The sequence below is a fragment of the Apodemus sylvaticus genome, chromosome 16 (assembly GCF_947179515.1).
Source record: "Apodemus sylvaticus chromosome 16, mApoSyl1.1, whole genome shotgun sequence".
Lineage (NCBI taxonomy): Eukaryota > Metazoa > Chordata > Mammalia > Rodentia > Muridae > Apodemus > Apodemus sylvaticus.
In genome coordinates this window covers 56,754,560-56,768,440 of record NC_067487.1, presented here as the reverse complement: position 1 = coordinate 56,768,440, position 13,881 = coordinate 56,754,560, and the positions used below count along the sequence as shown (strand labels likewise).

Sequence of the window (13,881 nt, the reverse complement as noted above, 5' to 3'; positions counted from 1 at the left end):
CCCCAGGTTCTTACATTTTAAAAAAGGTGTTTGTATGTGTCTGTGTGTGTGCATGCTGGAGGATCACAGAGCCTAGAAGTGGGTCTGGATCCCCTGGAGCTGGAGTGTGGGGATGGGCGCCAAACCTGGGCCCTCAGCAAGAGCATCAAGGGCGCTCTCACCTGCCACGTTTTCTCTTTAGTCCCAGGTCCTTACTTCTTGTTACATGTTTTTTTCCTTCCATTCCAAGGGATGTGTTCCTTGTAATCTATTACTTACTTGTAACTGAACAATTCTCTGAAATACATCTTCTCTCATGCTCATCTCAATGTCGAAACGAGAAAGCCTTTTGTCTGCCTCAGTGCTTGCAGCCCGCACTCCCCTGTCAGACGACACGTGCTGTGGGAAGTCCAGCATGGTCCTTTCCACTGTGGAGGGAGAAAAACACTGTGACTATGTCAGGAGGCCGAGCGTCTCCTTGGGAGACGAATTGCTATGCTGGCATAAAGTTTTCATTCTGGGCATTCTGCAAAGGCTCTTGAGGGTTGTGTCAAGAGGCAGCCCTGGGGTGGGGCTGGCTACTCCACTTGGCAGCACTGTGATCAATAAGGCTGTGCACTCAACACATATCACGGCACATCCAGTGCACAACTGATTAACTGTAAATTATAAACATGTAGTTCCTATGTGTAGGTGTCTTATGATCTGGGAAGGGGGGACCTGGTGCATAAAAATAGATGGCAGAGTCTGCGAGCTGTGAACAAGAGGATGAGAAGCAGCAGCTCCCAAGACCTAGGACACAGGGCGGTGTGCCATCAGGAACGGCTGTAGAAGAGGAAGGGCCTAGTATGTTGAGGAAAATAAGGGACTAAAAGCGGGGCACCCAGCTTGGACACCCAGCTGGGACTGAATACTTGCAAAACAAGCCAATCAACGCAGCAGGAAGGGGTTTGTGTAGAAAATATTCTTAATCATTTCCCTATCCACAGACTCCTTGCAGAGTCTAATCTAAATTACAGATTCCACCCAAAATGCACATATAGAATGAACATAAGACAGTCTCAATAATTCTCAATACACTCAGTAAGCAGCTGGATTCTGTGGCCACACCTGTGAAATGATGGTGATAATGCTCTGCTCTGCTCTTCACATGCTAAAGTCAGCTGTTGGGTATTCACATACTGTAACTGGGCAAAAATCTCTGAAAGTAGTGAAACAGCGGTAACTATAGAACTTTCAGGGATGGCTATGGTTAGTTACTCTATGACAAAAAAAAAAATAAATCTACTAGCTCCAATATTATTTTGTTCTGAAATAGTCTCACTATATAGCCCAGGTTGGCCTTGACTTATAATTCTCCTGTTTCAGCCTCCTGAGTGTTTAGAATACTGGTATACATGTCTGGGCTTACTATCAGAATATTACCTGTTTTATAAACTAGTAAAAATTATATAAGTAATACAGAATAGACACAGGTCATCCTTTATTGAGTAAGAAACACTTCAGTTAAAATACTGAATTACTAAAGCTGGCCCTCTTTTTTTTTTTTTTTTTTTTTTTGCCCCGAGACAGGGTTTCTCTGTGTAGCCCTGGCTGTCCTGGAACTCACTCTGTAGACCAGGCTGGCCTTGAACTCAGAAATCCGCCTGCCTTTACCTCCCAAGTGCTGGGATTAAAGGTGTGCACCACCACTGCTTAGCAAAGTTGGTCCTCTTAAAAGATTGCTATTAGTAAAGTTACTAAAAGCATGCCAGAAATAGCAGAATAAATGATGCAAAGTTTCCACCATTGAGTTATACCGAGCTCCACATAAGCAGTTCTAAAACAATCAAATTCTGTAATTATATTTTAGCACTTGATTTTATATATAATTTTGTATTTGATAATTAAGGAAAATGTGGCACAGATTGAATTTTTTATTCATAGAACAATATTTTTCAGCTATAGGTAATAATAATACAGTTACAATTTCTGATTACTAAAAAGGAATTAAAGTTTCTCACGAACCCAAATGGGTAACAAGGTAAAGCGCTGGAGCCTAAGACTGGAAACAATCCTGAACAATAATACACAAAGACCATTCATTTCCTTCCTTCCTTCCTTTACCCCAGAAATCTGGAAATAGACATCATTATCCCTGCCAAGCTATAAACAATGCTGTCTGTGCCTAGGCTGGACACAGACAAACGCCAGACACACAGCTACTGTGGCCTGCACCCCAGAACAGGCAGATAAGAGGGAGTCAGTTTTGAGACATCTACTCTCTCAGAGGCTTGATGGTTAACCAGTAAAGATAAACTCATGGAGAGTAAGATCAAATACCACAAACTTCTATATACATCTAAAATACTCATTTCTGGGGATGCCCCGGACTGAAGAGCCATTTTTAAGGGAGTTTATGCGATCTCCCGTCGCTGTCTTCTCTCCTCCAGTGAGGGGAGCACTGGCGGGCTGTTACACTGGCCTGGCTAAGGGACGTCACTGAGGAAGCAGAGAGAGCCTGAGCGATGAAGGAACTGCACTGCTGGAAAGGCTGCTATCCCTGACTGACAGAGAGGAAGGGCGGCCCCTTCACTGGGGAGATGCCTCGGCATCCACACGCATAGCCTGTAGCTCTGCTTTACTGCTCTACAGGGCACCATCACGAATATTTCCCTTCAGTTTCCCTTTTGTGTGTGTTGCTGGTGTTCTTTAGATGAGGTCTTGCTTGTAGCCCCACCTAGCCTTGTATTTACTACACAACAATAGTTGGCCTACACTCTCAGCAATCCTTCTGCCTCAGTCACCCAAGTGCTGGGATCACAGGCTCCCTCTGTATGCTCTTCTCCTAGGCTGCTGTATACTTTTTAAAACTATGCTTTCAATGGCTACATGGAGTCACAGAGGACGGATGCTTGATCATTTATCTACTTACCAAACTGTGTCTCTAACTCTACAATAATGTTGATTTTTTATCAACTGACATTTAAGGCTGGTTTCTGAGCCCTGGATATGAAAACAGTACCCGCTTTCACATTACTTTACCTAAGAATCTTGCCTTTCTTATTTCGTTGGAATGAATTTCTAGATGTAGAATTGCTGGGGAAAGGTTCGAGACTCTTAGCAGCTCTCACAGACAGGAAGCAGGGAAGGGGCGTACAGACCATCATACGGCACCTGACGAGGCTCACAGACCATAAGTAATTTAATTCTAAGCTATAATCAGCCTCGTGGAAGAATCGATTTCTTATAAAACTGGATAACTGACTGTTCAGACAAGAAGGGTAAAATGGCTGCAGATTCCACCACACGAACTACTGATGCGCTCACGTCTGCACCCACCTATGTACTTCACTTCTATGTCAGCCAGCACCTGCAGACAGTTCTCGTAAGTTACTTCTTCCAGGTCAATTGTCCCCACGGTGTCGTACACCTGCTTGGTCTGTGCTATGAGCTCCTCTGTCCTCGTCTTGATCTGCTCTGGAGAAAGGTCCCATCTGAGAACATTCCTGCCAGTGGCTGTGTAGGAAGACATGGCCTGAAGAGGAGATGCCACCTCCCTTCCCAACGTCATTCTAAGCCGAATCCTGGAACCACCCGCTCTAAAAAGAATTGGAAAAAAAAAGAATAGAAATTAGGGACTTCTGTTGGTAGAAGCTAAAATGTATAAACATATAATGCAGTCAGATACCAAGTAAGAATGTTTCAAAAGGAAACAACAACCCTTTACCAAAGGAAAAAGAGTGAGTGAAAATATTACTTAGTATTTATTTTCTTGCATAATTATAGTTTTAGTGGAATTTTTATGATTCAAACATAGACTTCAATATATGAAATCATACAGAAGAAACTTAGCTGTCAGGTACATGACAATTATCCTTTAAAAATTAATCTTTCATGTGCTATGTTCTAAGAGTACATTTATTTAAAAAATTATAGGCTTTACTAAAAAATATTACAAATATTCTCTTTTTATGTTAGATATCAATCTCCCCCATAATTTTATATAAATAAAAACAGTAATTTGTCTCTGCTAGAGTATCACATTGTGATAGAAGGAAAACTGTCAGTAAGGAGACCAGCCCTTATTTCCTTAGACATTCCAACTAAAATATACTGACGCTTGGCTATATGAGTATCTCTCTCCTCTCCCAACTTCAAACCTTGCCCCAGTTTTATAGCTTAGAAATAAAAAAAATGTCATATTTACTAGACATTTGCATAGTCAATGCTTAGGCGCTGGTCAAAATGTTTTTCACGTGCTGAAACCCAGACATAAGCAACCCCTCAGAAACATATTTTGTGGTCATTCTCATGTACTGATGTAGACACTAAAACTCATCAAGTAATCTGTCCAATGTAATTGTGTGACATGGGCAGTCACACAGTGATGTGACACTGCTAGTCACACAGTGAAAGCTGGGACTAGACATCAGACAGCGTGTATCTAGAACCCCATTCCTAGCTACTATGCTAAGCTTAATCCCTCTTACCTGAGAGGATCCAGAACTAGCCTTAGGGAGTAGTTCTCCCTGTTAATCAGTGAGTAACTCACATGTTAAGGTCATTTGCCCACACGACACACTGTACATGTGTGCAGCACTGTGAGGGGCCCTGAGGGTAAAATGACAGTCTGGCCAGGCTCCTGATGTTCTAATAAGGAAGAGAAGCCACAGGTATAAATTAAGTTGCACTGCTTTGTGACGGGTGTAAAATAGAGCACACAGGGCAGAGGGAACTCTGAAAGACTCACAGTGGATAGCGGGAAAATCAGTGTCCTAGAAGACCTAGGTCCTACCCCGACTATCCAAAGGCAAAGAGCATGTGACAGAGAAGGTTGAAGAATAAAGAGTAAGCAGGCAATGTGGAGCCTTGGGACCCATTAGAGACAGACAACCTTGATCTGGGGCTGGTCTGAGGCTGGTCTGATTCCATTGCTTTTATCTTTTCTGCAGTGCTAGGGACTGGGACTGGGGCCACATGCATGGAAGGCGACTGTGACTGACCTCCGCCCAGCAGCTGCTCTCCAACAACTCTCAAGGCAAGGGAGCACTGACCGGGTCTCACTGGGTGAGACGCGATAAGCTTGTATGTCTTAGAGAATGCACCTATTTCTCCCAATGACTAGGAGATATGGACTTAGAAAACGGGAGAATCGCAGTGCTATGAAATTGTGGAGGTAGAGACAATGCGTCTTGGTGTGAAGGAAGCAGAGGGAAAGACTCAAGGGCAATGCTCAGGTTTCAGAGAGAACACAGCAACAGACTTGTAGGGGAAGAAGGAGAAGGTAAATTATGGACATGCTACATGTGCACAGGCATGAAGACGGAAGTCACTGATCTTAAAGGTGGCTGCACTTAGAGGACGGCTGAGCTGACCCAAGCAGTATAGACTGATTCACATAGTGAGGCGGGAGGAGGACTAGGCCAAGCAGGGGTTGAGGGAAGCTACGAAAGTGAGCAATGGACAGAAGTGCGTGTGCACCAGAGTCACACATGCAGACGGCAAGAGTCTCGGTGCAAGATGACTGAAGGGATGCAGTGCCTGGCTTCGGCTAGAGCCTTGAGCGGTGTGTGTGTGTGTGTGTGTGTGTGCGCGCGTGTGCGTGCTAGGGCGTGAAGCTGAAGGAAGAAAGTGAGAGAAATGTGGTCGAGGATGTGAGGACCTGAGGACAGGAGCAACCCGTGCAGACCTCACCTTCTCCATGCAACCGTTCTATGCGAAACTGTCTGAGGCTCGATCAAGGCTGACACTCTGTTTTTCTGGTATATTTTTACTTCTTTTGTTATCAGTAGAATAAGATTAAGACTGTTCCAAAGCCTGTCCATATGTATTAAGGTGTAATTTAAATATTTATCTAATTAAATGTATTGAAATAATTTGTTTTTTTCTGAGATAAAGAAAAAAATTTAAAAACACTTAAATGGCAGTTACTGAAATACCAACCAAAAAACCTGGCCAATGTAAAAAACTGGCTAAAATATATAAAAGTTAAGAAGGCTTCTTAATTCATATTACTTAGTATGCCACAAAATTCTTAATCCTTAAAAAACTACCACTGGTACCATGCAGTTTTTAACACTATTGCTCTGTAGTATTGCTTGAGGTCAGGGATACTGATTCCCCCAGATTTTCTTTTGTTGCTGAGAATAGTTTTAGCTATCCTGGGTTTTTTGTTGTTCCAGATGAATTTGATAATTGCTCTTTCTAACTCTGTGAAGAATTGAGTTGGGATTTTGATGGGTATTGCATTGAATCTGTATATTGCTTTTGGCAAAATGGCCATTTTAACTATATTGATTCTACCGATCCATGAGCATGGGAGGTTTTCCCATTTTTTGAGGTCTTCTTCCATTTCCTTCTTCAGAGTCTTGAAATTCTTGTCATACAGATCTTTCACATGTTTGGTAAGAGTCACCCCAAGATACTTTATATTGTTTGTGGCTATTGTGAAGGGGGTCATTTCCCTAATTTCTTTCTCAGCCTGCTTATCCTTTGAGTATAGGAAGGCCACTGATTTGCTTGAGTTGATTTTATAACCTGCCACTTTGCTGAAGTTGTTTATCAGCTGTAGGAGCTCTCTAGTGGAGTTTTTTGGGTCACTTAGGTAGACTATCATGTCGTCTGCAAATAATGATAGTTTGACTTCCTCCTTTCCAATTTGTACCCCTTTGACCTCCTTATGTTGTCGAATTGCCCGAGCTAGTACCTCAAGTACAATATTGAAAAGATAAGGAGAAAGGGGGCAGCCTTGTCTGGTCCCTGATTTCAGTGGGATTGCTTCAAGTTTCTCTCCATTTAGTTTGATGCTGGCTACCGGTTTGCTGTATATTGCTTTTACTATGTTTAGGTATGGGCCTTGAATTCCTGTTCTCTCCAAGACTTTAAGCATGAAAGGATGCTGAATTTTGTCAAATGCTTTTTCAGCATCCAATGAAATGACCATGTGGTTTTGTTCTTTGAGTTTGTTTATGTAGTGGATTGTATTGATGGATTTCCGTATATTGAACCAACCCTGCATTCCCGGGATAAAGCCTACTTGATCATGCATGGTATTGGTACAGTGACAGGCAGGAGGATCAATGGAACAGGATTGAAGATCCAGAAATGAACCCACACACCTATGGCCACTTGATCCTCGACAAAGGGGCTGAAAACTTCCAATGGAAAAAAGATAGCCTTTTCAACAAATGGTGCTGGTTCAACTGGAGGTCAGCATGCAGAAGAATGCGAATTGATCCATCCTTGTCTCCTTGTACTAAGCTCAACTCCAAATGGATCAAGGACCTCCACATAAAGCCAGACACTCTGAAGCTAATAGAAAAGAAACTGGGGAAGACCCTTGAGGACATCGGTACAGGGAGAAAGTTTCTGAACAGAACACCAATAGCGTATGCTCTAAGAGCAAGAATTGACAAATGGGACCTCATAAGGTTACAGAGTTTCTGTAAGGCAAAGGACACCATTAAGAGGACAGATCGGCAACCAACAAATTGGGAAAAGATTTTCACCAATCCTACATCAGATAGAGGGCTAATATCCAATATATATAAAGAACTCAAGAAGTTAGACTCCAGAAAACCAAACAACCCTATTAAAAAATGGGGTACAGAGTTAAACAAAGAATTCTCACCTGAAGAACCTCGGATGGCGGAGAAGCATCTTAAAAAATGCTCAACTTCATTAGTCATTAGGGAAATGCAAATCAAAACAACACTAAGATTTCATCTTACACCAGTCAGAATGGCTAAGATTAAAAAATCAGGAGACAGCAGGTGTTGGAGAGGGTGTGGAGAAAGAGGACCACTCCTCCACTGCTGGTGGGGTTGCAAATTGGTACAACCATTCTGGAAATCAGTCTGGCGGTTCCTCCGAAAACTGGGCACCTCACTTCCAGAAGATCCTGCTATACCACTCCTGGGTATATACCCAGAGGATTCCCCACCATGTAATAAGGATACATGTTCTACTATGTTCATAGCAGCCCTATTTATAATTGCCAGATGCTGGAAAGAACCCAGGCATCCCTCAACAGAAGAGTGGATGCAAAAAATGTGGTATATCTACACAATGGAGTACTATTCAGCCATTAGAAACAACGAATTCATGAAATTCTTAGGCAAATGGATGGAGCTAGAGAACATCATACTAAGTGAGGTAACCCAGACTCAAAAGGTGAATCATGGTATGCACTCACTAATAAGTGGTTATTAACCTAGAAAACTGGAATACCCAAAACATAATCCACACATCAAATGAGATACAAGAAGAAAGGAGGAGCGGTCCCTGGTTCTGGAAAGACTCAGTGAAATAGTATTCGGCAAAACCAGAACGGGGAACTGGGAAGGGGTGGGAGGGAGGACAGGGGAAGAGAAGGGGGCTTACGGGACTTTCGGGGAGTGGGGGGGCTAGAAAAGGGGAAATCATTTGAAATGTAAATAAATTATATCAAATAAAAAAATTAAAAAAAAAAAAAAACTACCACTGGGGGCGGCAGCAGCAGCAGCAGCAGCAGCAGCAGCAGCAGCAGCAGCAGCAGCAGCAGCGGCTGGTCCAGAGGAAGGGCCATCGGCAGTAGAACCAAGCGGACAGGGTCCAGGCAGACCCTGCGCCCACGACCACTGGCCATCGCTGGCCAGCCAGGCTGCGAGCAGCGGAGGATTTACGGTGCCTTTCACCACACAGAAGCCACATCAGAACTCTGCCTCCTGCCAGTCAGTTACAAGGCCTCCATATTGGTTCTCGGTCGCCAGAGAAATCAGACTGAGGTACGCAAATATAACCCGAGACCAACATCGCGGGGGTCTAAGCCCGACGGGCGTTGGCCTGGGCCCTGGGCTGATCGGGAGGCCACGGGGTGCAAACCCGGCCGGGAGGTTTTTTTCCCCCGGGCGGCGCACGCGCGCCACAGCCATTTTGCCTAAGGGAAGCCAGAGAGACCTAGCAGGCAAAACCAAACCAGCTAACAGGCATAGCCCGAGGCGGACATAGCAGGGGTCTAGGTCAGGCCCTGGACTGCCCCCAGGCCCTGGGCTGCTCGGTGGGCCATCTGTGTGCTGACCCGGCCAGGAGGTTGTTAGCCCAGCAGACTCTCCCAGCACTCTCAGGGAGCGCGCACACACCACCATCCTGGCCACCTGACAGACCCAATTAACACTCACAGCTGAGGGGAACTTTGCTCCGACATTGGCCTGCCAGGCTTTTGCCTAGACTCAGGGCCTGAGCAGCTAGGCTAGCCTTGTGTGCACCAACCCGGTTGGGAGTTCTGCTGCCCAGCAGAGAGATCAGCATGCAGAAAAGGTCCCTGCAGCATACAGCCTCAGCACTCCCTGAAGGAGCAAACGGGCACCTTCTGGCTCACAGACACAATCTGGGGCAAAGAACACTAGGGCTGCAAGGGCACCCAAGAGGAGGAAAGCACATCAGCAATCTGCAACAGGGGAAACCCTGCCCTCCAGTGTTGCAGAAATAGCCCTAGAGCCTCTCAGGAGGCTGAAACACCAGCCGGAGACAAGACCAATTAGCTCCAGAGAACAAGATGGCAAAGGGCAAACGCAGGAACGCTACTAACAGAAATCTAGGCAATATGGCAGCATCTGAACCAAACTCTCCAACATCAGCAAGTCCTGGTTATGCCAACACACCAGAGAAACAACATTTGGATTTAAAATCACTGTTCATGATGCTGCTAGAAGAACACAAAAAGGACATGAATGAATCTCTTAAAGAAATACAGGGGAACATGAATAAGCTAGAAACCCATATAATGGAAACAGAAAAAACACTTAAAGAAATGCAGGAGAATAAGGCCCAAGAGATAGAAGCCAATAAAGAAGAAAGGCAAAAAAAAAAAAAAAAAAAAAAAAAAAAAAAAAAAAAAAAACTTAAAGAAATGCAGGAGAACTTGAGTCAACAGGCAGAAGTCATGAAAGAGGAAACACAAAAATCTCTTAAAGAATTACAGGAAAACACAGACAAACAAATGATGGAACTGAGCAAAACCATCCTGGACCTAAAAACAGAAGTAGAAGAAACAACTAAGAAATCACAAAGGGAGACAACTTTGGAGATAGAAAACCTTGAGAAGAAATCAGGGGCCATAGATGCAAATATAAACAACAGAATACAAGAGATGGAAGAAAGAATCTCAGATGCCAAAGATACCATAGAAACCATTGACACAACAGTCAAAGAAAATGCAAAATGCAAAAAGCTTGTATCCCAGAACATCCAGGAAATCCAAGATACAATGAGAAGACCAAACCTAAGGATTATAGGTATAGATGAGAGTGAAGATTTACAACAGAAAGGGCCAGCAAATATCTTCAACAAAATTATGGAAGAAAACTTTCCTAACTTAAAGAGAGAGATGCCTATGAATATACAAGAAGCCTACAGAACTCCAAACAGACTGGACCTGAGCAGAAATACCTCCCGTCACATAATAATCAAAACCCCAAATGCACTAAACAAAGAAAGAATATTAAAGGCAGTAAGAGAGAAAGGCCAAGTAACATATAAAGGAAGACCTATCAGAATCACACCAGACTTCTCACCAGAGACCATGAAAGCTAGAAGATCCTGGGCAGATCTCATGCAGACTCTAAGAGAACACAAATGTCAGCCAAGACTACTATACCCAGCAAAACTCTCAATCACAATAGATGGAGAAACCAAGATATTCCATGACAAAACCAAATTTACACAATATCTTTCCACAAACCCAGCTCTGCAAAGAATAATAGGAGGAAAACTCCAATACAAGGAGGGAAACTACACCCTGGAAAAAGCATCAAACCCAAAAGAAGATAACCACTCAAATATAAAAAGAACATCAAAAATGACAGGAAGTAATAATCACTATTCCCTAATATCTCTTAACATCAATGGTCTCAATTCCCCAATAAAAAGACATTGACTAACAGACTGGATAAGGAAACAGGACCCTACAATTTGCTGTATACAGGAGACACACCTCAGTGTCAAAGATAAAAACTACCTTAGAGTAAAAGGCTGGAAGACAATCTTACAAGCCAATGGTCACAGGAAACGAGCAGGAGTAGCCATTCTAATATGAGATAAAATTGACTTTCAACCTAAAGTCATCAAAAGAGACACAGAAGGACATTTCTTGCTGGTCAAAGGAAAAATCCACCAAGAAGAACTTTCAGTTCTGAACATCTATGCGCCAAATGCAAGGGCACCCTCATTCGTAAAAGAAACTTTACTAAAGCTCAAAGCACACATTGCACCTAACACAATAATTGTGGGGGACTTCAACACTCCACTTTCCTCAATGGACCGATCGGGAAAACAGAAACTAAACAGGGACACAGTAAAACTAATTGAAGCTTTGGAACAATTGGATTTGACTGATATTTATAGAACATTTCACCCTAAAGCAAAAGAATATACCTTTTTCTCAGCACCTCATGGTACCTTCTCCAAAATCGACCATATAATTGGACACAAGGCAGACCTCAACAAATATAAGATGATCGAACTAATCCCATGCCTCCAATCAGATCACTATGGTGTAAGAATGATTTTCAATAGCAACAAAAACAACAGAAAACCCACATACACATGGAGGCTGAATAATACTCTACTCAATGACACCTTGACCAAAGAAGAAATGAAAGAAATCAGAGACTTTTTAGAATTTAATGAAAATCAAGGCACAGCATACCCAAATCTTTGGGACACAATGAAAGCAGTGCTAAGAGGTAAACTCATAGCCTTGAGTGCCTCCAAAAAGAAAATGGAGAGAGCATATACTACCAGCTTAACGACACACCTGAAAGTCCTGGAACAAAAAGAAGCCAATTCACCCAGGAGGAGTAGAAGGCAGGAAATCATCAAACTCAGGGCTGAAATCAATCAATTGGGAACAAAGCGAACCGTACAAAGAATTAACAAATCCATGAGCTGGTTCTTTGAGAAAATCAACAAGATAGATAAACCCTTAGCCAGACTGACCAAAGGGCACAGAGAAAGTATCCAAATTAACAAACTTAGAAATGAAAAGGGAGATAAAACAACGGAAACTGAGGAAATCCAAAAAATCATCAGATCCTACTACAAGAGACTGTACTCAACACAACTGGAGAATCTGGAGGAAATGGACAATTTCCTTGACAGATACCAAATACCAAAATTAAATCAGGACCAAATAGATCATCTAAACAGTCCCATAACGTCTAAAGAAATAGAAGGAGTCATAGAAAGTCTTCCAACCAAAAAAAGCACAGGACCAGATGGTTTCAGTGCAGAATTCTATCAGACCTTCAAAGATGAGTTAACACCAATACTCTTCAAACTATTCCACAAAATAGAAACAGAAAGAACACTACCCAATTCCTTCTACGAAGCCACAATTACGCTGATACCAAAACCACACAAAGATCCAACAAAGAAAGAGAACTTCAGACCAATTTCCCTTATGAACATCGATGCAAAAATACTCAATAAAATTCTTGCCAACCGAATCCAAGAACACATCAAAACGATCATCTATCATGATCAAGTAGGCTTTATCTCGAAAATGCAGGGTTGGTTTAATATTCGGAAATCCATCAATGCAATCTACTACATAAACAAACTCAAAGAAAAAAACCACATGGTCATTTCATTGGATGCTGAAAAAGCATTTGACAAAATTCAGCATCCTTTCATGCTTAAAGTCTTGGAAAGAACAGGAATTCAAGGCCCATACCTAAACATAGTAAAAGCAATATACAGCAAACCGGTAGCCAGCATCAAACTAAATGGAGAGAAACTTGAAGCAATCCCACTAAAATCAGGGACTAGACAGGGCTGCCCCCTCTCTCCTTATCTTTTCAATATTGTACTTGAGGTACTAGCTCGGGCAATTCAACAACATAAGGAGGTCAAAGGGATACAAATTGGAAAGGAAGAAGTCAAACTATCATTATTTGCAGATGACATGATAGTCTACCTAAGTAACCCAGAAAACTCCACTAGAGAGCTCCTACAGCTGATAAACAACTTCAGCAAAGTGGCAGGTTATAAAATCAACACAAGCAAATCAGTGGCCTTCCTATACTCAAAGGATAAGCAGGCTGAGAAAGAAATTAGGGAAATGACCCCCTTCACAATAGCCACAAACAGTATAAAGTATCTTGGGGTGACTCTTACCAAACATGTGAAAGATCTTTATGACAAGAACTTTAAGACTCTGAAGAAGGAAATGGAAGAAGACCTCAAAAAATGGGAAAACCTCCCATGCTCATGGATCGGTAGAATCAATATAGTTAAAATGGCCATTTTGCCAAAAGCAATATACAGATTCAATGCAATACCCATCAAAATCCCAACTCAATTCTTCACAGAGTTAGAAAGAGCAATTAACAAATTCATCTGGAATAACAAAAAACCCAGGATAGCTAAAACTATTCTCAGCAACAAAAGAAATTCTGGGGGAATCAGTATCCCTGACCTCAAGCAATACTACAGAGCAATAGTGTTAAAAACTGCATAGTATTGGTACAGTGACAGGCAGGCGAATCAATGGGACAGGATTGAAGATCCAGAAATGAACCCACACACCTATGGCCACTTGATCCTCGACAAAGGGGCTGAAAACATCCAATGGAAAAAAGATAGCCTTTTCAACAAATGGTGCTGGTTCAACTGGAGGTCAGCATGCAGAAGAATGCGAATTGATCCATCCTTGTCTCCTTGTACTAAGCTCAAATCCAAATGGATCAAGGACCTCCACATAAAGCCAGACACTCTGAAGCTAATAGAAAAGAAACTGGGGAAGACCCTTGAGGACATCGGTACAGGGAGAAAATTTCTGAACAGAACACCAATAGCGTATGCTCTAAGATCAAGAATTGACAAATGGGACCTCATAAATTTACAAAGTTTCTGTACGGCAAAGGACACCATCAAAAGGAC

At 42.5% G+C, this 13,881-nt stretch overlaps 1 protein-coding gene across 1 annotated transcript in view; it reads right to left on the bottom strand.

Moving 5' to 3' along the window:
• The window catches only part of Nln (neurolysin), a 102,409-nt gene that overhangs the window by 50,606 nt on the left and 37,922 nt on the right, over positions 1–13,881 (bottom strand). The window contains exons 2-3 of the mRNA XM_052159678.1: positions 3,301–3,560; positions 259–407 (exon numbers count right to left, since the gene is read on the bottom strand). Of these exons, the coding sequence (XP_052015638.1) occupies positions 259–407; positions 3,301–3,560 (409 nt within the window). The remainder of the gene's footprint in view (positions 1–258; positions 408–3,300; positions 3,561–13,881) is intronic.